At 42.8% G+C, this 26737-nt stretch overlaps 1 protein-coding gene across 1 annotated transcript in view; it reads left to right on the forward strand.

Moving 5' to 3' along the window:
* The window catches only part of LOC121272866, a 124068-nt gene that overhangs the window by 85502 nt on the left and 11829 nt on the right, over nt 1-26737 (forward strand). Inside the window, exon 27 of the mRNA XM_041179701.1 lies at nt 213-296. Within this exon, the coding sequence (XP_041035635.1) occupies nt 213-296 (84 nt within the window). The remainder of the gene's footprint in view (nt 1-212; nt 297-26737) is intronic.

A 26737-nucleotide genomic window follows, 5' to 3' on the forward strand; every position in this document is an offset into this window, starting at 1 on the left:
TACAGTACGGTCTGGGTATGGAGTCCAGGAATGTAACCATTACAGGACTGTACCCCTGGGATACAGCACAGACTAAGGATGGGATTAGGAACATAACCACTAAATGACTGTAGAGCACAGTCAGGATCAAACGTTGGCATTGGGTTGCAACATGTTTTGCTGCCTGTTGCTTTGCTCTTTTCACTGACTGCTGCATATATGTTTGCTTACAGGACCCAGCAGTGCTTGAACACAGCGTGGAGCATCAACAGCCTGCCATGAACCAGCTTTATAACCCCTTTGAGGGAAACAGAGGGGTAAGTGAGGCAGGAAGGCCACCTATTATCTAACCAAAGACATTAACTTGTGATACTGCACTCCACGAGAAAGGAAAACACCCTGTTGTTCTCACAGAGACACATTTCGAACCAGAAACAACACTGGCATGGAACCTCACGATTAGATTCCAGCCTGTAACTCACTCCCGGGTATCTGTTATTCTGTATATATACCACCCCGAACCCCTCAATTAGATTCCAGCCTGTAACTCACTCCCGGGTATCTGTTGTTCTATATGTAAACCACCCGAACACCTCGATTATATTCCAATTATAACTCACTCCCGTGTATCTGTTTTTATAAACCCCTTGGTTAAATTTCAGCTTGAATTGGAATGTGAGGTAGATATGTGTTTCTTGCAGTGCTTAACATGAAAGGTGCCATCAGGCTTGCTGGCTGTTGGTTTAGTGATTGGGGACTGGTTGGAGTCAAGGGGAGAAAGTGAGGTCTCAGCCCTCCTTGGCTTTGGAGGGGTGGGGTGGGAGTGCTGATGGTGAATGCAGAGCGAGAGTGCAGCCACTCAAGGGGCAGAGCTACTGCTGAATTTGAAAACAATGAGGAATCTGTGACTCAGCACAATACAGATTCCATAGGCAATAGGGCCCCCCCCTTCCCCACCCCTTAGTAGCTGAGCTTCGACTTTGCAGTAGGCTATTTAACCACAAGAGGCATCACAACTAGAACAGTCCATTGTCATTGAGTCCTCCCAGGCATATCAGGCTCCACAACACTAACTTGCCTTTAAGCAAATGTAAAGCAGGAGCAGCTGGATAGTGATAAGAAGCAGGAGTATAGGGGTAACAGTCACTAATTCAGCAAGGAGAGAGGGTGAGACAGTCAATGTGACATCAATCTCAGTGTACTGGGGCCTCACCAGCTGCTGTTCAAAGAACTATTACATAAAGATAGAGCAGCTGATTCCTTCAAGTGTTTTTCCTTGATATTCCCTTTCGCTTTATATGTTATGCGTGCACACAGACTCTGGGTGTGGAGAACAGAGCTGCTTGCGTGTAGTTGCTGTCATTGATTTACGTATGGTTAAAGGTAGAGCGTATGTTTGTGTAGCCCGATCCACTAGACACTCAGCTGCTTGTGTGTGCTTACTGCATTAGGATGAAAATCCTGAGGACGATCCAATGGAATCTCAGTTGCCATACTTGAGGCGAGTTATCACTAGGACTTGCATCTCCCTGAAAAGCTTTTGTTTTTTTCAGTTGCGAGACCTCCAGGGACTTGAGAACATAATCCAGGCTGTTACATCCAGTACACTGCTGAGATAGCACCGCTCTGTCGGAGGGTCAGTGCTGAGGGAGCGCCGCACTGTCGAAGGGTCAGTGCTGAGGGAGCACCGTGCTGTCGGAGGGTCAGTGTTGAGGGAGTGCCGACTGTCGGAGGGTCAGTACTGAGGGAGCACCGACTGTCGGAGGGTCAGTACTGAGGGAGCACCGCACTGTCGGAGGGTCAGTGCTGAGGGAGCGCCGCACTGTCGGAGGGTCAGTGTTGAGGGAGCGCTGCATTGTCGGAGGGTCAGTACTGAGGGAGCGCCGCACTGTCGGAGGGTCAGTACTGAGGGAGCGCCGCACTGTCGGAGGGTCAGTAACGAGGGAGCGCCGCACTGTCGGAGGGTCAGTACGGAGGGAGCGCCGCACTGTCGGAGGGTCAGTACGGAGGGAGCGCCGCACTGTCGGAGGGTCAGTACGGAGGGAGCGCCGCACTGTCGGAGGGTCAGTACTGAGGGAGCGCCGCACTGTCGGAGGGACAGTACTGAGGGAGCGCCGCACTGTCGGAGGGACAGTACTGAGGGAGCGCCGCACTGTCGGAGGGTCAGTGCTGAGAGGGCGCCACACTGTCGGAGGGTCAGTGCTGAGGGAGCGCCGCACTGTCGGAGGGTCAGTGCTGAGGGAGCGCCGCACTGTCGGAGGGTCAGTGCTGAGGGAGCGCCGACTGTCGGAGGGTCAGTGCTGAGGGAGCGCCGACTGTCGGAGGGTCAGTGCTGAGGGAGCGCCGCACTGTCGGAGGGTCAGTACTGAGGGAGCGCCGCACTGTCGGAGGGTCAGTACTGAGGGAGCGCCGCACTGTCGGAGGGTCAGTACGGAGGGAGCGCCGCACTGTCGAAGGGTCAGTACTGAGGGAGCACCGCACTGTCGGAGAGTCAGTACTGAGGGAGCGCCGCGCTGTCGGAGAGTCAGTACTGAGGGAGTGCCGCGCTGTCGGAGGATCAGTAATGAGGGAGCGTCATGCTGTCTGAGGGTCAGTGCTGAGGGAGCGCCGCACTGTCGGAAGGTCAGTGCTGAGGGAGCGCTGCACTGTCGGAAGGTCAGTGCTGAGGGAGCGTCGCACTGTCGGAGGGTCAGTGCTGAGGGAGCACTGCACTGTTGGAGGGTCAGTACTGAGGGAGCGCTGCACTGTCGGAGGGTCAGTACTGTGGGAGCGCTGCGCTGTTGGTGGGTCTGTGCTGAGGGTGCACCACACTGTCAGAAGGTCAATCATTCAGATTAGGCCTTGTCCCTAGCCCCCCCTCTGCCCTCTGAGGTGGACCTAAAAGGTCTTGTGGCCACTATTGGAAGAAGAGCAGGGCGGGTTTTCCCCGGCGTCCTGCGCTAATATCTATCACTCAATCAATAACACAAACAAAAACAGATGATCTGGTTATTACCATTGCTCTTTATGGGATCTTGCTGTGCGTAAATTGGCCGAAACGTTTCCTATATTACAACAGTAACTACACTTCAGTAGCTGTAAAGAGCTTTGTAATGTTCTGAAGCGGTGAAAGGTGCAATAGAAATGCATGTTTTCAGTTGTTCCTATCTTACTGGACGTACTGGATGATGCAAGGCACTGACAGACAAGTAATGTTGACACTGATAGGTTTGTCTTTTGGGTTATAATTTGAGAGTGATATAGCTGCAGAGATAGCCATCAACTGCGGAACTAAAACAACAACAGCATTTAAGTAGTACACGTAATATAGTGCTTTATGAGAGAGCAAGATGACAAAATTCCACCTCAAGTCACCTGACATGGTAGGAAAGGCCACCAAAAGCTTCATCAGAGAGGCAGGTTTTTTGGAGTATATTAAAGGAGAGGCAGGTTTTTTGGAGTATATTAAAGGAGAGACAGGTTTTTTGGAGTATATTAAAGGAGAGACAGGTTTTTTGGAGTATATTAAAGGAGAGACAGGTTTTTTGGAGTATATTAAAGGAGAGGCAGGTTTTTTGGAGTATATTAAAGAAGTGGCAGGTTTTTGGAATATATTAAAGGAGAGGCAGGTTTTTGGAGTATATTAAAGGAGAGGCAGGTTTTTGGAGTATATTAAAGGAAAGGCAGGTTTTTGGAGTATATTAAAGGAAAGGCAGGTTTTTGGAGTATATTAAAGGAAAGGCAGGTTTAAAGGAGAGCCAGTTTTTTTTGGAGTATATTAAAGGAGAGGCAGGTTTTTGGAGTATATTAAAGAAGAGGCAGGTTTTTGGAGTGTATTAAAGAAGAGGCAGGTTTTTGGAGTATATTAAAGAAGAGGCAGGTTTTTGGAGTATATTAAAGAAGAGGCAGGTTTTTGGAGTATATTAAAGAAGAGGCAGGTTTTTGGAGTATATTAAAGAAGAGGCAGGTTTTTGGAGTATATTAAAGGAAAGTCAGGTTTAGTGGAGTATATAAAAGGAGAGCCAGTTTTTTTTTGAGTATATTAAAGGAAAGGCAGGTTTAGTGGAGTATATTAAAGAAGAGGCAGGTTTTTGGAGTATATTAAAGAAGAGACAGGTTTTTTGGAGTATATTAAAGGAGAGGCAGGTTTTTGGAGTATATTAAAGAAGAGGCAGGTTTTTGGAGTATATTAAAGAAGAGGCAGGTTTTTGGAGTATATTAAAGAAGAGGCAGGTTTTTGGAGTATATTAAAGGAAAGGCAGGTTTAGTGGAGTATATAAAAGGAGAGCCAGTTTTTTTTTGAGTATATTAAAGGAAAGGCAGGTTTAGTGGAGTATATTAAAGGAGAGACAGGTTTTTTGGAGTATATTAAAGAGGCATGTTTTTGGAGTGTATTAAAGAAGAGGCAGGTTTTTGGAGTATATTAAAGAAGAGGCAGGTTTTTGGAGTATATTAAAGAAGAGGCAGGTTTTTGGAGTATATTAAAGAAGAGGCAGGTTTTTGGAGTATATCAAAGAAGAGGCAGGTTTTTGGAGTATATCAAAGAAGAAGCAGGTTTTTGGAGTATATTAAAGAAGAGGCTGGTTTTTGGAGTATATTAAAGAAGAGGCAGGTTTTTTGGAGTATATTAGAGGAGAGACAGGTTTTTTGGAGTATATTAGAGGAGAAGCAGGTTTTTTGGAGTATATTAGAGGAGAAGCAGGTTTTTTGGAGTATATTAGAGGAGAAGCAGGTTTTTTGGAGTATATTAGAGGAGAAGCAGGTTTTTTGGAGTATATTAGAGGAGAGGCAGGTTTTTTGGAGTATATTAGGGGAGAGGCAGGTTTTTTGGAGTATATTAAAGAGGCACGTTTTTGGAGTGTATTAAAGGAGAGGCAGGTTTTTGGAATATATTAAAGAAGAGGCAGGTTTTTGGAGTATATTAAAGAAGAGGCAGGTTTTTGGAGTATATTAAAGAAGAGGCAGGTTTTTGGAGTATATTAAAGAAGAGGCAGGTTTTTGGAGTGTATTAAAGAAGAGGCAGGTTTTTGGAGTATATTAAAGAAGAGGCAGGTTTTTGGAGTATATTAAAGAAGAGGCAGGTTTTTGGAATATATTAAAGAAGAGGCAGGTTTTTGGAGTATATTAAAGAAGAGGCAGGTTTTTGGAGTATATTGAAGAAGAGGCAGGTTTTTGGAGTATATTAAAGAAGAGGCAGGTTTTTGGAGTATATTAAAGAAGAGGCAGGTTTTTGGAGTATATTAAAGAAGAGGCAGGTTTTTGGAGTATATTAAAGAAGAGGCAGGTTTTTGGAGTATATTAAAGAAGAGGCAGGTTTTTGGAGTATATTAAAGAAGAGGCAGGTTTTTGGAGTATATTAAAGAAGAGGCAGGTTTTTGGAGTATATTAAAGAAGAGGCAGGTTTTTGGAGTATATTAAAGAAGAGGCAGGTTTTTGGAGTATATTAAAGAAGAGGCAGGTTTTTGGAGTATATTAAAGAAGAGGCAGGTTTTTGGAGTATATTAAAGAAGAGGCAGGTTTTTGGAGTATATTAAAGAAGAGGCAGGTTTTTGGAGTATATTAAAGAAGAGGCAGGTTTTTGGAGTATATTAAAGGAGAGGCAGGTTTTTTGGAGTATATTAAAGGAGAGGCAGGTTTTTTGGAGTATATTAAAGGAGAGGCAGGTTTTTTTGGAATATATTAAAGGAGAGGCAGGTTTTTTTGGAATATATTAAAGGAGAGGCAGGTTTTTTGGAATATATTAAAGGAGAGGCAGGTTTTTTGGAATATATTAAAGGAGAGGCAGGTTTTTTGGAATATATTAAAGGAGAGGCGGGTTTTTTTGGAATATATTAAAGGAGAGGCGGGTTTTTTTGGAATATATTAAAGGAGAGCGGGTTTTTTTGGAATATATTAAAGGAGAGGCAGGTTTTTTTGGAATATATTAAAGGAGAAGCGGGTTTTTTTGGAATATATTAAAGGAGAGGCGGGTTTTTTTGGAATATATTAAAGGAGAGGCGGGTTTTTTTGGAATATATTAAAGGAGAAGCGGGTTTTTTTGGAATATATTAAAGGAGAGGCGGGTTTTTTTGGAATATATTAAAGGAGAAGCGGGTTTTTTTGGAATATATTAAAGGAGAGGCGGGTTTTTTTGGAATATATTAAAGGAGAGGCGGGTTTTTTTGGAATATATTAAAGGAGAGGCGGGTTTTTTGGAATATATTAAAGGAGAGGCAGGTTTTTTGGAATATATTAAAGGAGAGGCAGGTTTTTTTGGAGTATATTAAAGGAGAGGCAGGTTTTTTGGAATATATTAAAGGAGAGGCAGGTTTTTTGGAATATATTAAAGGAGAGGCAGGTTTTTTGGAATATATTAAAGGAGAGGCAGGTTTTTTTGGAGTATATTAAAGGAGAGGCAGGTTTTTTGGAGTATATTAAAGGAGAGGCAGGTTTTTTTGGAGTATATTAAAGGAGAGGCAGGTTTTTTGGAATATATTAAAGGAGAGGCAGGTTTTTTGGAGTATATTAAAGGAGAGGCAGGTTTTTTTGGAGTATATTAAAGGAGAGGCAGGTTTTTTTGGAATATATTAAAGGAGAGGCAGGTTTTTTGGAGTATATTAAAGGAGAGGCAGGTTTTTTTGGAATATATTAAAGGAGAGGCGGGTTTTTTTGGAGTATATTAAAGGAGAGGCAGGTTTTTTTGGAATATATTAAAGGAGAGGCGGGTTTTTTTGGAGTATATTAAAGGAGAGGCAGGTTTTTTTGGAATATATTAAAGGAGAGGCGGGTTTTTTTGGAATATATTAAAGGAGAGGCAGGTTTTTTTGGAATATATTAAAGGAGAGGCAGGTTTTTTTGGAATATATTAAAGGAGAGGCAGGTTTTTTTGGAATATATTAAAGGAGAGGCGGGTTTTTTTGGAGTATATTAAAGGAGAGGCAGGTTTTTTTGGAATATATTAAAGGAGAGGCAGGTTTTTTTGGAATATATTAAAGGAGGGGCGGGTTTTTTTGGAATATATTAAAGGAGGGGCAGGTTTTTTTGGAATATATTAAAGGAGAGGCGGGTTTTTTGGAATATATTAAAGGAGGGGCGGGTTTTTTTGGAATATATTAAAGGAGGGGCAGGTTTTTTTGGAATATATTAAAGGAGAGGCGGGTTTTTTGGAATATATTAAAGGAGAGGCAGGTTTTTTTGGAATATATTAAAGGAGAGGCGGGTTTTTTTGGAATATATTAAAGGAGAGGCAGGTTTTTTTGGAATATATTAAAGGAGGGGCAGGTTTTTTTGGAATATATTAAAGGAGAGGCGGGTTTTTTTGGAATATATTAAAGGAGAGGCGGGTTTTTTTGGAATATATTAAAGGAGAGGCGGGTTTTTTGGAGTATATTAAAGGAGAGGCAGGTTTTTTTGGAATATATTAAAGGAGAGGCGGGTTTTTTGGAATATATTAAAGGAGAGGCAGGTTTTTTGGAATATATTAAAGGAGAGGCAGGTTTTTTGGAATATATTAAAGGAGAGGCAGGTTTTTTGGAATATATTAAAGGAGAGGCGGGTTTTTTTGGAGTATATTAAAGGAGAGGCAGGTTTTTTTGGAGTATATTAAAGGAGGGGCAGGTTTTTTGGAATATATTAAAGGAGAGGCAGGTTTTTTTGGAATATATTAAAGGAGAGGCGGGTTTTTTGGAATATATTAAAGGAGAGGCAGTTTTTTTTGGAGTATATTAAAGGAGAGTCAGGTTTTTTTGAGTATATAAAAGGAGGGGCAGGTTTTTTGGAATATATTAAAGGAGAGGCAGGTTTTTTGGAATATATTAAAGGAGAGGCGGGTTTTTTTGGAATATATTAAAGGAGAGGCGGGTTTTTTTGGAATATATTAAAGGAGAGGCGGGTTTTTTTGGAGTATATTAAAGGAGAGGCAGGTTTTTTTGGAGTATATTAAAGGAGAGGCAGGTTTTTTGGAATATATTAAAGGAGAGGCAGGTTTTTTTGGAATATATTAAAGGAGAGGCAGGTTTTTTGGAATATATTAAAGGAGAGGCGGGTTTTTTTGGAATATATTAAAGGAGAGGCAGGTTTTTTTGGAGTATATTAAAGGAGGGGCAGGTTTTTTGGAATATATTAAAGGAGAGGCAGGTTTTTTTGGAATATATTAAAGGAGAAGCGGGTTTTTTGGAATATATTAAAGGAGAGGCAGGTTTTTTTGGAGTATATTAAAGGAGGGGCAGGTTTTTTGGAATATATTAAAGGAGAGGCGGGTTTTTTGGAATATATTAAAGGAGAGGCAGGTTTTTTTGGAGTATATTAAAGGAGGGGCAGGTTTTTTGGAATATATTAAAGGAGAGGCAGGTTTTTTTGGAGTATATTAAAGGAGGGGCAGGTTTTTTGGAATATATTAAAGGAGGGGCAGGTTTTTTTGGAATATATTAAAGGAGAGGCAGGTTTTTTTGGAATATATTAAAGGAGAGGCAGGTTTTTTGGAGTATATTAAAGGAGGGGCAGGTTTTTTGGAATATATTAAAGGAGGGGCAGGTTTTTTTGGAATATATTAAAGGAGAGGCAGGTTTTTTTGGAATATATTAAAGGAGGGGCAGGTTTTTTGGAATATATTAAAGGAGAGGCGGGTTTTTTGGAATATATTAAAGGAGAGGCGGGTTTTTTTGGAATATATTAAAGGAGAGGCGGGTTTTTTGGAATATATTAAAGGAGAGGCAGGTTTTTTTGGAATATATTAAAGGAGAGGCAGGTTTTTTTGGAATATATTAAAGGAGAGGCGGGTTTTTTTGGAATATATTAAAGGAGAGGCGGGTTTTTTTGGAATATATTAAAGGAGGGGCAGGTTTTTTGGAATATATTAAAGGAGAGGCGGGTTTTTTGGAATATATTAAAGAAGAGGCGGGTTTTTTGGAGTATATTAAAGGAGAGGCGGGTTTTTTGGAATATATTAAAGGAGAGGCAGGTTTTTTGGAGTATATTAAAGGAGAGGCGGGTTTTTTGGAGTATATTAAAGGAGAGGCAGGTTTTTTGGAGTATATTAAAGGAGAGGCAGGTTTTTTGGAATATATTAAAGGAGAGGCAGGTTTTTTGGAGTATATTAAAGGAGAGGCAGGTTTTTTGGAGTATATTAAAGGAGAGGCAGGTTTTTTGGAGTATATTAAAGGAGAGGCAGGTTTTTTGGAATATATTAAAGGAGAGGCAGGTTTTTTTGGAATATATTAAAGGAGAGGCAGGTTTTTTGGAGTATATTAAAGGAGAGGCGGGTTTTTTTGGAATATATTAAAGGAGAGGCAGGTTTTTTGGAGTATATTAAAGGAGAGGCAGGTTTTTTGGAATATATTAAAGGAGAGGCGGGTTTTTTGGAATATATTAAAGGAGAGGCGGGTTTTTTTGGAGTATATTAAAGGAGAGGCAGGTTTTTTTGGAATATATTAAAGGAGAGGCAGGTTTTTTTGGAATATATTAAAGGAGAGGCAGGTTTTTTGGAGTATATTAAAGGAGAGGCGGGTTTTTTGGAATATATTAAAGGAGAGGCAGGTTTTTTGGAGTATATTAAAGGAGAGGCGGGTTTTTTTGGAATATATTAAAGGAGAGGCAGGTTTTTTTGGAATATATTAAAGGAGAGGCGGGTTTTTTGGAATATATTAAAGGAGGGGCAGGTTTTTTTGGAATATATTAAAGGAGGGGCGGGTTTTTTGGAATATATTAAAGGAGAGGCAGGTTTTTTGGAGTATATTAAAGGAGAAGCGGGTTTTTTGGAATATATTAAAGGGAGGCAGGTTTTTTGGAGTATATTAAAGGAGAGGCAGGTTTTTTGGAGTATATTAAAGGAGGGGCAGGTTTTTTGGAATATATTAAAGGAGAGGCAGGTTTTTTTGGAGTATATTAAAGGAGAGGCAGGTTTTTTGGAGTATATTAAAGGAGAGGCGGGTTTTTTGGAGTATATTAAAGGAGAGGCGGGTTTTTTGGAATATATTAAAGGAGAGGCGGGTTTTTTGGAATATATTAAAGGAGAGGCAGGTTTTTTTGGAGTATATTAAAGGAGAGGCAGGTTTTTTGGAATATATTAAAGGAGAGGCAGGTTTTTTTGGAGTATATTAAAGGAGAGGCAGGTTTTTTGGAGTATATTAAAGGAGAGGCGGGTTTTTTTGGAATATATTAAAGGAGAGGCAGGTTTTTTTGGAGTATATTAAAGGAGCGGCAGGTTTTTTTGGAGTATATTAAAGGAGAGGCAGGTTTTTTTGGAGTATATTAAAGGAGAGGCGGGTTTTTTTGGAATATATTAAAGGAGAGGCAGGTTTTTTTGGAGTATATTAAAGGAGAGGCAGGTTTTTTGGAGTATATTAAAGGAGAGGCGGGTTTTTTTGGAATATATTAAAGGAGAGGCAGGTTTTTTTGGAGTATATTAAAGGAGAGGCAGGTTTTTTTGGAGTATATTAAAGGAGAGGCGGGTTTTTTGGAATATATTAAAGGAGAGGCAGGTTTTTTTGGAGTATATTAAAGGAGAGGCAGGTTTTTTGGAGTATATTAAAGGAGGGGCAGGTTTTTTGGAATATATTAAAGAAGAGGCGGGTTTTTTGGAATATATTAAAGGAGAGGCGGGTTTTTTTGGAGTATATTAAAGGAGGGGCAGGTTTTTTGGAATATATTAAAGGAGAGGCGGGTTTTTTTGGAATATATTAAAGGGAGGCAGGTTTTTTGGAGTATATTAAAGGAGGGGCAGGTTGTTTGGAATATATTAAAGGAGAGGCAGGTTGTTTGGAATATATTAAAGGAGAGGCAGGTTGTTTGGAATATATTAAAGGAGAGGCAGGTTGTTTGGAATATATTAAAGGGAGGCAGGTTTTTTGGAATATATTAAAGGAGAGGCAGGTTGTTTGGAATATATTAAAGGAGAAGCGGGTTTTTTGGAATATATTAAAGGAGAGGCAGGTTTTTTGGAATATATTAAAGGGAGGCAGGTTTTTTGGAGTATATTAAAGGAGGGGCAGGTTTTTTGGAATATATTAAAGGGAGGCAGGTTTTTTGGAATATATTAAAGGAGAGGCGGGTTTTTTTGGAGTATATTAAAGGAGAGGCAGGTTGTTTGGAATATATTAAAGGAGAGGCAGGTTGTTTGGAATATATTAAAGGAGAGGCAGGTTGTTTGGAATATATTAAAGGAGAAGCGGGTTTTTTGGAATATATTAAAGGAGAGGCAGGTTTTTTGGAATATATTAAAGGAGAGGCAGGTTTTTTGGAATATATTAAAGGGAGGCAGGTTTTTTGGAATATATTAAAGGAGAGGCAGGTTGTTTGGAATATATTAAAGGAGAGGCAGGTTTTTTGGAATATATTAAAGGAGAGGCAGGTTGTTTGGAATATATTAAAGGAGAGGCAGGTTGTTTGGAATATATTAAAGGAGAGGCAGGTTTTTTGGAGTATATTAAAGGAGAGGCAGGTTGTTTGGAATATATTAAAGGAGAGGCAGGTTGTTTGGAATATATTAAAGGAGAAGCGGGTTTTTTGGAATATATTAAAGGAGAGGCGGGTTTTTTGGAATATATTAAAGGAGAGGCAGGTTTTTTTGGAATATATTAAAGGAGAGGCGGGTTTTTTTGGAATATATTAAAGGAGAAGCGGGTTTTTTGGAATATATTAAAGGAGAAGCGGGTTTTTTGGAATATATTAAAGGAGAGGCGGGTTTTTTTGGAATATATTAAAGGAGAAGCGGGTTTTTTGGAATATATTAAAGGAGAGGCAGGTTTTTTGGAGTATATTAAAGGAGAGGCAGGTTTTTTGGAGTATATTAAAGGAGAGGCAGGTTGTTTGGAATATATTAAAGGAGAGGCAGGTTTTTTTGGAATATATTAAAGGAGAAGCGGGTTTTTTGGAATATATTAAAGGAGAGGCGGGTTTTTTGGAATATATTAAAGGAGAGGCGGGTTTTTTGGAGTATATTAAAGGAGAGGCGGGTTTTTTGGAATATATTAAAGGAGAGGCAGGTTTTTTTGGAATATATTAAAGGAGAGGCAGGTTTTTTGGAATATATTAAAGGAGAGGCGGGTTTTTTGGAATATATTAAAGGAGAGGCGGGTTTTTTGGAGTATATTAAAGGAGAGGCGGGTTTTTTGGAATATATTAAAGGAGAGGCAGGTTTTTTGGAGTATATTAAAGGAGAGGCAGGTTTTTTGGAATATATTAAAGGAGAGGCGGGTTTTTTGGAATATATTAAAGGAGAGGCAGGTTTTTTGGAATATATTAAAGGAGAGGCGGGTTTTTTGGAATATATTAAAGGAGAGGCGGGTTTTTTGGAATATATTAAAGGAGAGGCAGGTTTTTTGGAATATATTAAAGGGAGGCAGGTTTTTTTGGAGTATATTAAAGGAGAGGCGGGTTTTTTGGAGTATATTAAAGGAGAGGCGGGTTTTTTGGAGTATATTAAAGGAGAGGCAGGTTTTTTTGGAATATATTAAAGGGAGGCAGGTTTTTTGGAGTATATTAAAGGAGAGGCAGAGAGGTTTAGGGAGGGAATTCCAGACCTCAGGGCCCAAGCAGCTGAAGACACTGGTAGAGCGATGGAAATTGGAGCGGGGGCTGATGTGCGAGGGCACAGAATTGGAGGATCATTGATATCTCGGGATAGTAAGGCATGAGGAGGTTACCAAGAAGGGGAAGTGTATTGGGGTTAGTGGAGGTTACAGAGATACGGTTGAAGGGGCTGGAGAAGGTTACAGAAAAAGGGAGGGGCGTAGTGGACGGGGGAGGTTACAGAGATAGGGAGGGTTGTAGGGGCTGGAGGAGGTTGCAGAGATAGGGAGGGGTGTAGGGGCTGGGGGAGGTTGCAGAGATAGGGAGGGGTGTAGGGGCTGGAGGAGGTTACAGAGATAGGGAGGGTTGTAGGGGCTGGAGGAGGTTACAGAGATAGGGAGGGGTGTAGGGGCTGGAGGAGGTTACAGAGATAGGGAGGGGTGTCGGGGCTGGAGGAGGTTACAGAGATAGGGAGGGGTGTAGGGACTGGAGGAGTTTACAGAGATAGGGAGGGGTGTAGGGGCTGTGGGAGGTTACAGAGATAGGGAGGGGTGAAGGGGCTGTAGGAGGTTACAGAGGTAGGGAGGAGGGAACCCTGTTGAAAACAAGGCTGAGAAGGATTGAGGCATTGTTTACTTGCCTCCATTGACTTTAATTCTAGCACGGGGTGGGGACGGCTCTGTAGGTCTGGTGTGAGTTAGAATATGGACAACAGAGTTGGATTGTGAATGGGTCTGTGTGTGCGCCCATGTGTCTGTGTGTGTGTGTGTGTGTGTGTGTGTGTGTACATGGACCGGCAGTGAATGGGGACACTGTGTGGTGTGTGTGTGCGCGTGTGTACGCGTGTGTGTGTGTATGTGTGTGTTTTAGCAGTCGTCCTCCGACTATTGATGCCTTCACTGAGTACAGTGGGATTTTCCCCCCATTAGCTCAAGATTTTGTTGAATTTGCCTTTCTTTCCTGTGTTCCTGTATCTCCCTTTCTCTTTCCTCTCTTTCTGTTTTTGCTTCCTATCCTCTCTTTCCCTTACCTAGAATTCTAGCTCTAATCTGTTCTGTTCCAGCTGTAGTTTTGCCAAAGTTAGGTTGCCTGTTTCCGTCTCTGTCCTTATCTCTGTCTCCCATTTCCGGATTGTTAACCATTAGTTTTTGAATTTAGGCTTCCTAGCTTTTGGTTGAATTGCTAAAGCCACAATCTTCAATTATTCAAGGGCCCTTAAACTGTTCCAAGTCACCTCACCCTGTTCTAGAAAATCACTAGCTTTGAAAGTTGACATGTTTATACTGTAGCACTGTACACAAGAAAACCTGGACTGTTTTAAAATTTACACTTAGGGATTAATTTAGTTCCAACTTCCAATTCCTCATTATGTCCATGGGTTCAAATCCTGACGCTCGCCCCCAAATATCTGTTATGGACCATGTGAAGTCGGGTGCAAGGATTCCCTGTTTTTCCTAACGGTTTTCTGAGACTTCTAAGGATGAATGTGCCAATTCAGTGCAGGTACGAACTGTTTTTGTGCTGATTGTGAAGAGCTCCGTTGGACAGGGTTTCCTGAGTTGAAGCACGTGAGGGGTTAGTTTTTATTGTGCTCAAGAAACCAGATTGGAAACTTCCAGAAAATTGACCAGCTTGTAGTTGGAGACATATCAGGTGACCTCTTGCAGCCATCTTAAGTCAGTGTCTTAATTTTAAGAGTTAAAACTGCTTATTTATAAACAGGTCCATATGGGAGTCCAGTAGATGAACTTGAAATTTAATATCTGACATCAGCTCACTTCTGTAACAATGGACCGGCAGTGAATTTTTGTTATTCTTTCACGGGATGTAGGTGTCGCTGGCTGGGCCAGCATTTATTGCCCATCCTTAATTGCCTCTTGAGAAGGTGATGGTGAGCTGCCTTCTTGAACTGCTGCTGCCCCTGTAGTGTAGATACACCCACAGTGCTGTTAGGGAGGGAGTTCCAGGATTTTGATCCAGCGACAGTGAAGGCGATGTACTTCCAATTTAGGATGGTGTGTGACTTGGAAGGGAACTTGAAGGTGGTGGTGTTTCCATGCATCTGCTGCCCTTGTCCTTCTAGGTGGTGGAGGTCGCGAGTATGGAAGGTGCTTTTTAAGGAGGCTTGGTGAGTTGCTGCTGTGCACCATTTGATACTACATGCTGCTGCCACTGTGGATCAGTGGTGGAGGGAGTGGATGTTGAAGATGATGGGTGGGGTACCAATTAAATGGGCTACTTTGTCCTGGATGGTGTCAAGCTTCTTGAGTGTTGTTGGAGCTGCACTCATGCAGGCAAGTGGAGAGTATTCCATCACACTCCTGATTTGTGTCTTGTAGATGGTGGACAGGCTTTGGGGAGTCAGGAGGTGAGTTACTCGTCTCAGGATTCCCACCCTCTGACCTGCTCTTGTAGCCACAGTATTTATATAGCTAGCCCAGTTCAGTTTCTGGTCAATGGTAACCCCCAGGATGTTAATAGTGGGGATTCAATCGTGGGATGCCTTTGAATGTCAAGGGGAGATGGTTGGATTCTCTCTTGTTGGAGATGGTCATTTCCTGGCACTTGTGTGGCGTGAATGTTACTTGCCGCTTGTCATCCCAAGCCTGGATATTGTCCAGGTCTTGCTGCATTTGGACATGGACTGTTTCAGTATCTGAGGAGTCGCGAATAGTGCTGAAAGTTCTGCAATCATCAGCAAAAACCTCCACTTCTGACCTTATGATGGAAGGAAGGTCATTGATGAAGCAGCTGAAGATGGTTGGGCCAAGGACACTACCCTGAGGGACTCCTGCAGTGATGTCCTGGGACTGACATGATCGACCTCCAACAACCACAACCATCTTCCTTTGTGCTAGGTATGACTCCAACCTGTGGAGACTTTTCCTTTTGATTCCCATTAACTCCAGTTTTGCTTGGGCTCCTTGATGCTATGATTGGTCAAATGCGGCCTTGATGTCAAGTTTAGTCACTTTCATCTCACCTCAGGAGTTCATCTCTTTTGCCCATGTTTGAACCAAGACTGTAATGAGGTCAGGAGCTGAGTGGCCCTGGCAGAGCCCAAAGTCAGCATCAGTGAGCAGGTTATTGCTAAGCAAGTGCTGCTTGATAGCTCTGTTGATGACCCCTTCCATCACTATACTGATGATGGAGAGTAGACTGAAGGGGCGGTAATTGGCCATGTTGTATTTGTCCTTTTTGTGTACAGGACATATTTGGGCAATTTTCCACATAGATCCCAGTGTTGTAGCTGTACTGGAACAGCTTAGCTAGGGGCGCGGCAAGTTCTGGAACACAAGTCTTCAGTACTGCTGCTGGAATATTGTCAGGGCCCAAAGCCTTTGTAGTATCCAGTGTCTTCAGCCGTTTCTTGATATCATGTGGAGTAAATTGAATTGGCTGAAGACTGGCATCTGTGATGCTGGGGACCTCCGGAGGAGGCCGAGATGGATCATCCACTTGGCACTTCTGGCTGAAGATTGTCGCAAATGCTTCAACCTTATCTTTTGCACTGATGTGCTGGGTTCCTCCATCATTGAGGATGGGGATATTTGTGGAGTCCCTTCCTCCAGTGAGTTGTTCAATTATCCACCACTATTCACAACTGGAAGATGCAGGACTGCAGAGCCTAGATCTGATCTGTTGGTTATGGGATTACTTAGCTCTGTCTATCATTTGCTGCTTATGCTGTTTGGCACGCAAGTAGTCCTGTGTCGTAGCTTCACCAGGTTGACGCCTCATTTTTAGGTATGCTTGTTGCATCTCCTGGCATGCAGAGTTCCGCAGGGGTCAGTGTTGGGACCACAACTTTTCACTTTATACATCAATGATCTAGATGAAGGAACTGAAGGCATTCTGGCTAAGTTTGCAGATGATACAAAGATGGGTGGAGGGACAGGTAGTATTGAGGAGGCGGGGAGGCTGCAGAAGGATTTAGACAGGTTAGGAGAATGGGCAAAGAAGTGGCAGATGGAATACAACGTAGGCATGTGTGATGTCATGCACTTTAGTAGGAAGAATAGAGGCATAGCCTATTTTCTAAATTGAGAGAGAATTCAGAAATCTGGAGTTCAAAGGGACTTGGGAGTCCTAGTCCAGGATTCTCTTAAGGTTAACTTGCAGGTTGAGTCAGTAGTTAGGCAAATGCAATGTTGGCATTTATTTCGAGAGGACTAGAATATAAAAGCAGGGATGTTCTGCTGAGGCTTTATAAGGCTCTGGTCAGACCACATTTAGAATATTGTGAGCAATTTTGGGCCCCGTATCTCAGGAAGGATGTGCTGGCCCTGGAGAGGATCCAGAGGAGGTTCACGAGAATGATCCTAGGAATGAAAGGCTTAACATATGAGGAACGTTTGAGGACTCTGGGTCTATACTCGATGGAGTTTAGAAGGATGAGGGGGGATCTGATTGAAACTTACAGAATACTTAAAGGCCTGGATAGAGTGGACGTGGGGAAGATGTTTCCATTAGTAGGAGAGACTAGGACCCGAGGGCACAGCCTCAGAGTAAAGAGAAGACTTTTTAGAACAGAGATGAGGAGAAACTTCTTTAGCCAGAGAGTGGTGAATCTATGAAATTCGTTGCCACAGAACACTGTGGAGGCCTGGTCATTGGGGGTATTTAAGACCGAGATAGATAGATTCTTGAATGGTAAGGGGATCAAAGGTTATGGGGAGAAGATGGGAGAATGGGAGTGAGAAACTTATCAGCCATGATTGAATGGCAGAGCAGACTCGATGGGCCGAATGGCTTAATTTCTGCTCCTATGTCTTATGGTCTTATGCCCTCCTGCGATCTTCATTGAACCATGGTTGATCTCCTGGCCTGATGGTAATGGTAGCACGGGGGATATGCCGGGCCATGAGGTTACAGATTGTGGTTGTATACCGTGCTGCTGCTGCTGCTGATCCCCCATGGCACTTCATGGATGTCCTATTTTGATTTGGTAGATCTGTTTGAAATCTATCCCAGTTAGCATGGTGGTAGTTAGTACCACACAACACGATGGAGGGAATCCTCAATGTGAAGATAACTTTGCTTCAACAAGGATTAAGACTGTCACGTCACAGATGCGACAGGCAGGTTTAAGTGTTGTTGGTTCACTCACCAACTGCCACAGATACAGTCTAGAAGCCATGTCATGTAGGACTCTGCCAGCTCGGTCAGTAGCGGTGCTACCGAACTACTCTTGGTGATAGACTTTGAAGTCCCCCACCCAGGGTATGTTTTATGCCCTTACCACCCTCAGTGCTTCTTCTAAATAGTGTTCGACATGGAGGAGTACTGATCCATCAACTGAGGGGAAGGCAGTGGATGGTAACCAGCAGGAGGTTACCTTGCCCATGTTTGACCTGATGCCATGAGACTTCATGGAGTCCAGAGTCAATGTTGAGGACTCCCAGGGCAACTCTCTCCTGACAGTATAGTATCACTGTGCCGCCACCTCTGCTGGGTCTGTCCTGTTGGTGGGACAGAACATACCCAGAGATGGTGATGATTATAGTATATGGCTCTGGCACAGATAGGGTTAATGTGGGACTACAGTGGTGCCCACAGTGAAGTAAGAGGCACATGACCTACACCCAGGGTTAGTCTAGTCTTGGTCAGAGCCGTGTGTACCAGCAAGCATGGAGACAGCTCCTAGCTTGTACCCTTTACTTCATATTTGTAAATAACTCTAAGGATCAATAAAAACTTACAGTTAACCTCCGTATGACTACGAAGACTCCTTCAGACCTACCCAACTGTATCTAACATCCCATAAGATGGGGGCAGCTCCTGGACAAACCCAGATCCTTGGAAAAGCTGGAGCAGAAATTCAAAAGCTGGAAAATTAAAGGAGCAGCTTCCGACTGACTGAAAGCAGCAGAAGTGAAGACACAGAGGGAGGTCGCCTGAGAGAAACTCCAAAGCACAATTAGAAGCAGAGGGCAGAAGAAAATCTCCATTGTGCAGCTGAGGACTCCAGAGATTACCTGGACACCCAGTTTGAAAACCCACAGATTGTAGAGTCAAAGGACCTAGAAGAGCTAACTGAAAAATTAGCCTCCTGGCCAGAACTAGTTTTAACAAGTTTTCAGTCTTTTAAAAGTCAGAGCAGCCCATTTCTGAAAGCACTGTCCCCATCCAGATTCCTGAGTCACCTCCTGAATACTGTGCTTGCTCCAGAAAGGAAAAAGAAAATTAATTAATTGGGAAGAATTGCAACTGTTGTATTATGAGTTTGTTTGATTGTATTGAGATTTGTGTGTTTAAACATCAGCACTTTATTGGTAGCCTTTAACTGTGTCCAGATCCCAATTACTGCCATGCATGGTGCTGCTCCTCCCACGCAGGGTCCCTTCCAGACTGTTCTCAGAGTCTATTACCATATGACTCTATATATCATACTGTGCGCAGTGCAATTCTCCAGGCTCATGTTAACCTTTGCTCTGCTGAGCACCTTTACATTCCAATGTGGGCATGCACATCATCATACAACAGCAAGTAAGGAATCAGCTTTAAAGACCAGCAAAGGCCAGGATTGGATGCTTTCATGACCCTAAAGAGTAGCGCTGAATGGAGAGGTCTGCAGCCAGTTGATCCAAACAGCCATTGTTTAAAATATTTTCAGGGCTGAGTGCAAGCTCCACTGCAGTGGGAGACTGTCAGGGCCTGCAGGCACAGGTGAACTCTTTGTCTTTAAACAAAGCCACGACCACTACCATCTAGAAGAACAGGGGCAGCAGATAGGTGGGAAGACCACCACCTGCAAGTTCCCCTCGAAGTCACTCAGCATCATGACTTGGAAATGTTCCTTCACTGTCGCTGGGTCAAAATCCTGGAACTCCCTTCCTAACAGCACTGTGGGTGTGTACCTATACCACAGGGACTGCAGCGGTTCAAGAAGGCAGCTCACCACCACCTTCTCAAGGGCAACTGGGGATGGGCAATGAATGCTGACCCAGCCAGTGACACCCACATCCCATGAATGAATTAAAAAAGGCAAATGGCAATGTCATACTGAAGTTCAGTAACTTCTTAAAGCTGAACCCACACTAAAATTTTTTAACCATGGATCAGAAATCCACTCTTCCAGATCAATTTGGTCTTATCCAAGGCCCTGATCGATGACATAATTGGGTACTTTAGAGAAAAAAAATCCTTAGATACATGATTGCTTCAGGTCTGGATAAAAAGACCAAAGCTGAACAAGAGAAGTGGTACTGAGTAAATTGTTGGTGCTGCGGGCTGTAAGAAGATATAATAATTTTCATAATGTTATTGGAATATATTGTAAAGTCGACTAGCAGTGGGGTTTGTGTCTATGAATCTGTGTGTGTGTGTGTGTGTGTGTGTGTGTGTGTGTGTGTGTGTGTGTGTGTGTGTGTGTGTGTGTGTGTGTGTGTGTGTGTGTGTGTGTGTGTGTGTGTGTGTGTGTGTGTGTGTGTGTGTGTGTGTGTGTGGGTGGGGGGGGGGGTGGGGGGGGTGGGGGGGGACTTAATTGAATTAAAGGCAGCTGGTCTGAAGGCTTTGATGTATCAGGAAGATAAGCTCTGTTTGAAATGTTAAGTTTTAGAATATGAGGTGTAAAGGGAACATTTGCATTCTTGAATAAACCAGACTAGCTTGAATTCAAAAGAGGGGGTAAAATGTTTCACCTAGCCAGAAGAAGATAAGAAACTGTGTCTTTATTTTTCCCAAAGATTACAGGTAAAATTGGTACAATGATAGATTTTATTATTGGAGAGGTAAAGTCCAAAGACATAGTGAAATAATGAGAGTTTGCATTCAAAGGAAAAGAAGGTTGCGTGTAGGGAATAAGGAATTCTAAGGTGTAACAAGTATGAAAAGCCTGCAGCATCTAAGCCCCAAGCTGCTGTTTAAAGAAACTGAGGTTAAGAAAATTCACTTTGAATTCGACTGTTCAGGGTGTCATGTTACTTTGCCTGGGTCTTTCTGAAATATGTATTTTTATTGTTGCCTTAACAAAGGTGTAACTGGAAGTTAGATTAATCAGGGGAGCTAGTAGTTATTATCGTAGTAATTTGTAAACCTATGTACGTGCTTAGAATCATTTTTTTTATTTAATAAAGGTTTAATTTAGTTTTTTAAGAAACCTGTAAGACTTGGTGGTCTTTTTACTTAATTCAAAGCCCACTACTCGAAATAAGTACAAATTGCAAATAGTTGTGGCAGCTGCTTGAAGTTTCCCTTTGGGATTTGGGCAGCTTGGCATTTACCATCCACCTGCCGTAACAGGGCTGATAAGTGCCTGGGTCCTGATGGACTTCATCCTAGGGTCTTAAAAGAAGTGGCTAGTGAGATAGTCGATGCATTGGTTTTAATTTTCTGAAACTCCCTAGATTCGGGAAAGGTTCCATCAGATTGAAAGATGGCAAATGTAACTCCTTTATTCAAAAAGGGAGGGAGACTGAAAGCAGGAAACTACAGGCCAGTTAGCTTAACATCTTGGATAAGTTCAAGGTAATCAGGCAGAGTCAACATTGTTTTGTGAAAGGGGAATCATGTTAACCAACTTATTGGAGTTCTTTTGGAAAGTAACATACTGTGGATAAAGGGGAACCAGTGGATGTACTGGACTTAGATTTCCAGAAGGCATTTGATAAAGCCATACCAAAGGTTATTGCGGAAAATAAAAGCTCATGGTGTAGGGGTAACATATTGGCATGGTGCCTATCTAATGGGAAGCAGAGAGTTGGCATAAATGGGTCTTTTTCAGATTGGCAAGATGTAACAAGTGGTGTGCCACAGGGATCAGTTCTGTGATCTCATCTGTTTACAATTCATATAAATGACTGGGTTGAAGGGATGGATGCGATGGTTGCTAAATTTGCTGATGACACAAAGACAGGTAGGAAAGTAATTTGTGAAGAAGACATAAGGAAGCTACAAAAAGATATAGATAGGTTAAGTAAGTGGACAAAAATCTGGAAAATGGAATATAATGTGAGCAAATGTGGAATTGTCCATTTTGACAGGAAAAATAAAAGAGAAGCATATTATCTAAATGGTGAGAGATTGCAGAGCTCTGACATGCAAGGGATCTGGGTGTCTTAGTGCATGAATCACAGAAGACTAGTATGCAGGTACAGCAAGCAATTAGGAAAGCTAATAGAACGTTATCATTTATTGTGAGGAATTGAATACAAAAGTACGGAGGCTTCAGTTAAACAGAGCACTAGTAAGACCACATCTGGAGTAATGTACAGTATTGGTCACCTTATTTAAGGAAGGATGTAAATGCATTGGAAGCAGTTCAGAGAAGGTTCACCCAGTCTAATACCTGGAATGAGTGGTAAAAGCAAAAAACTGCAGATGCTGGAAATCCAAAACAAAAACAAAAATACCTGGATAAACTCAGCAGGTCTGACAGCATCTGCGGAGAGGAATACAGTTAACGTTTCGAGTCCCAATGACTCTTCATCAGAACTAAGGAAAATTAGAAAAGAGGTAAAATATAAGCTGGTTTAAGGGGGGGGTGGTGGGTGAGGTGAGACAAGTAGAACAGGATAGAGGGCCAGTGATAGGTGGAGATTGCCAAAAGATGTCATAGACAAAAAGACAAAGAGGTGTTGACAGTGGTAATATTAGCTAAGATATGTGCTAATGGTGACATTAAGGGTAGAAAGGGTTGTCTTTTGAGGAAAGAACAGGCTAGGCTTGTATCTGCTAGAGTTTAGAGGAGTAAGAGGCAGCTTGTTTGAAACATATAAGACCTTGAGGGGACTTGACAGGGTGGATGTGGAGAGGATGTTTCCACTTGTGGGAGAATCTAGAACTAGGGGTCACTGTTTAAGAGTAAGGGGTATCTCATTTAAAACTGAGATGAGGAGAAATTTTTTCTCTGGGGGTCGTGTGTCTTTGGAACTCTCTTCCTGAAAAGGTGGTGGGAGCGGAGTCTTTGAATATTTTTAAGACAGCGGTGGATAGATTCTTGGTAAGCAAGGGGGTGAAAGGTTATCGGGGATAGGCAGGATGCAGATTTGAGGTTACTATCAGATCAGTCATGATCTTATTGAATGATGGAGCAGGCTCGAGGAGCTGAATGGCCTACTCTTGCTCCTTGTTTGTATATTCGTAAGTGCTTCATTCAGTAGGGCCAATAACGGACAACATTATTGCTACACAAGGAATTAACAAATCATCTGCATCTGAAGAAGTACTAAAATTATTTGATGTTTATTTTAATCTAAGAAGCAAACAAATCCTCAAAAGGGCTAAATTTAATACATGTCCAGCAGCCAGGAGAACCTGCCAACTCATTCATTAATGATGTGCACAGGCTGGCTGAAGGCTGTGAAAATGGAGAGCTAAAATCTCAACTTATCAGCGATAGAATATTTGTAGGAGTAGCAGACAATGCACTCTCTGACATGCTGCAAGTGAAGGAAGGTCTACCCCTCAAGAAGGCTATCCAGATAGTTAAGGCAATTAAAACTCCATGAGCAGCACGGAACCAATTTAAGGAGAAAAAATAAACCCACAGTTTAGCTATTGAGGCAACAAAGACTCTCCAAGCCAAGGAAAGCAATACCTGAACCGGTCAGCAGAGCAACCATGCCAACGCTGTGGGGTAAAGCGCCCCCACAGGTGAATTCAATGTCCTTCAGTTTCAACCCAATTCTTTCAGTGCAACAGGATTGGACACTACAGCAGACTGTAAAGCAAAAGCTCTGAAATGCACAGAAGGCCCAAAGATCATCCACTAGGCTGAGATTGAGAGTCTGGAAGAGAGACAGCCATGCTTCATGGGTGAGGTCAAAGATTTTGGTTTCTCATTTTAGAATATGAACATTTCAGTCAATGACCATTTAACAAATTTTATATGAGATACAGGAGCCAGCGTAACAGTCCTGCCAGACAAAGAACTGTGGCTAAGAGACCTCTGACTTCGAACAACAGTTGCACCACTCTATGGGCCCAGAGGAATCCAGCTTCCAGTCATAGGCATAATTCTGGAACCACTAAGGTGTGGCATCAAACAAACCTTCAAGCTGATGTATGTCATCCAGATGCCTGTGTAGCCCTGGATCTCCTCAAAACAGCAGAAGATGTCAAGACAACCACAGTTGATAATCATACAGAACTGCAAGTTCCCGAATATTCATATGAGAAAGGGTATCCTGGCAGGGACTTCAGCTCTGAACTGTCTTCTCTCTTTGCGGCTCAGATTTACCCATTCTCCACAGGCGCTGGACAATCTTCAATTTTCAAACCAGCTAACCACCCAGGAGGTAACCACAACCTCTCCAGTGGAGGATGTGAAAGGGAGCAACCAGCAGCTTGATGACCTTTCAATCTCTGGCTCTGACAATGGTATAGCAGGTTAACACTGCAACCGCTGAACCTACACTGCAACTCCCAGCCAGGATGCTGGAGCCTCATCCACAACATTCACTCCCTCCACCACCGACGCACAGTGCCAGCAGTGTGTACCATCTACATGATGCACTGCAGCAACTCACTAAGCCTCCTTCAACAGCACCTTCCAAACTCATGACTGCTACCACCTAGAAGGACAAGGACAGCAAACACATGGGAACACCACCACCTGGAAGTTCCCCTCCAAGCCACACATCATCCTGACTTGGAAATATATCGGTCATTCTTTCACTGTTGCTGGGTCAAAATCCTGGAACTCCCTCCCTAACAGCACTGTGGGTGTACCTACACCACATGGACTGAAGTGGTTCAAGAAGGCAGCTCACCCACCACCTTCACAAGGGCAATTAGGGATGCGCAGTAAATGCTGACCCAGCCAGTGACATCCACATCCCATGGATGAATAAAAAAAAACCTGGTAGCAGCCGTCTATTGCAGAGTGATATACAGAGATGAGCAGACTATTAAATCTCATCTTCCGCCACAGAGACATTGCCAGAGCCCACACAACAGAAGCAGTGAAAGAAATGACAAGGAGGCGAGCACAATGTCCATCCATCCTGCAAAAAACAAGTTAGGGTAACAAACGCCCAGCCACGCAGCAGCTGAACTAACTGAATGTGGTTCAACACAAAGGAGTGGAAGCAAAGGGTGAAAACATACCCAGATGCCAGAACAACCACCAAACCTACAGGAAGAACTAGCAGTGACAGAACCCACCACTCCTCCATGAAGTGCAATCGAGATATGAAAGAGCCATAAGGCTTCCAGACCACAACCTTTGAATTCAAGGACTTGAAAGAGGGAGAGGAGGTAGTGATAATGTAGTAATGACAACATCAATGTAAGACATAAGGTGAAATATAATCACTTAAAATACATTGGATAAGGACTTGGGGGGGTGGGGGGAGGTATAGTATAAGGGTGTGGCACATATGGGGTTAATGTGGGACTGAGGACAGTACTGTCCACACAGTGATGTAAGAGAGCACATGACCCACATCCAGGGCCAGTCTAATGTTAGACAGAGCCGTATGTATCAGTAAGCATGGAGACCGCTCCTAGCTTGTACATGCATACATATGCTGTATATTTGTAAATAGTCCTAAGAGTCAATAAAGACCTAAAGCTATGATGATGATGATGATTTCTTCAGACTGAACGAGTCTGAACTGTATCCAACAACCTACAGGTGTCTGGGACTTTGATTCTGTGAGGATGGCTATGTCAGGCTTGTTGCTGGACTGCTCTGTGAGACAGCTCTCCCAATTTTGGCACAAACACAGATGTTAGTTAGGAGAACTTTGCAGGGTCAACAGGGCTGTGTTTACTATTGTCATTTCCAGTGCCTAGGTCAATGCTGGGTGGTCCACCAGGTTTCATTCCTTTTAGGTTTCATAGCAGTTTGATACAACTGACAAACCCCAATCACTACCTCTCCGTGTATGTACATACACACATACACACACATCAATCACAACCTCTCCGTGTATACACACACACACACCAATCACAACCTCTCCGTGTGCACACACAGACACCAATCACAACCTCTCCGTGTACACACACACACACCAATCACAACCTCTCCGTGTATACACACACACCAATCACAACCTCTCCGTGTATATATACACACACACACACCAATCACAACCTCTCCGTGTATATATACACACACACACACCAATCACAACCTCTCCGTGTATATACACACACACACACCAATCACAACCTCTCCGTGTATACACACACACACACAAATCACAACCTCTCCGTGTATGCACACACACACACACACACACACCAATCACAACCTCTCCGTGTATACATACACACACACACACACACCAATCACAACCTCTCTGTGTATATACACACACACACACACACACACACACACCAATCACAACCTCTCCGTGTGTGTACGCACACACACACACACACACACACACACCAATCACAACCTCTCCGTGTATACACACACACACCAATCACAACCTCTCCGTGTATACATACACACACACACACACACACACACCAATCACAACCTCTCTGTGTATATACACACACACACACACCAATCACAACCTCTCCGTGTGTGTACGCACACACACACACACACCAATCACAACCTCTCCGTGTATACACACACACATACACACACACACACCAATCAGGACCTCTCCGTGTATATACACACACACACACACCAATCACAACCTCTCCGTGTATACACACACACACACACCAATCACAACCTCTCCGTGTATATACACACACACACACCAATCGCAACCTCTCCGTGTATACACACACACACGCACACACACCAATCACAACATCTCCATGTGTGTACACACACACACACATGCACACACACCAATCACAACCTCTCCGTGTGTACACGCACACACACCAATCACAACCTCTCCGTGTGTACGCACACACACACACACACCAATCACAACCTCTCCGTGTATACACACACACACCAATCACAACCTCTGCGTGTATATACACACACACACACACACACACACACACACACACACACACACACACACACAATTCACTACCTCTCCGTGTATACACACATACACACACACACAATTCACTACCTCTCCGTGTATACACAGATACACACACACCCCAATCACTACCTTTCCGTGTATACACACATACACACACACCCCAATCACTACCTTTCCGTCTATACACAAATACAAACCCCAATCACTACCTCTCTGTGTAAACACACACGCACAAACCCCAATCACTACCTCTCGGTGTATACACACACGCGCAAACCCCAATCGCTACCTCTCTGTGTATACACACACATACACACACACACCCACAAACACACCCCAATCACTACCTCTCTGTGTATACACACACACAC

Source organism: Carcharodon carcharias, chromosome 36 (assembly GCF_017639515.1).
Source record: "Carcharodon carcharias isolate sCarCar2 chromosome 36, sCarCar2.pri, whole genome shotgun sequence".
Taxonomy (NCBI): Eukaryota; Metazoa; Chordata; class Chondrichthyes; order Lamniformes; family Lamnidae; genus Carcharodon; species Carcharodon carcharias.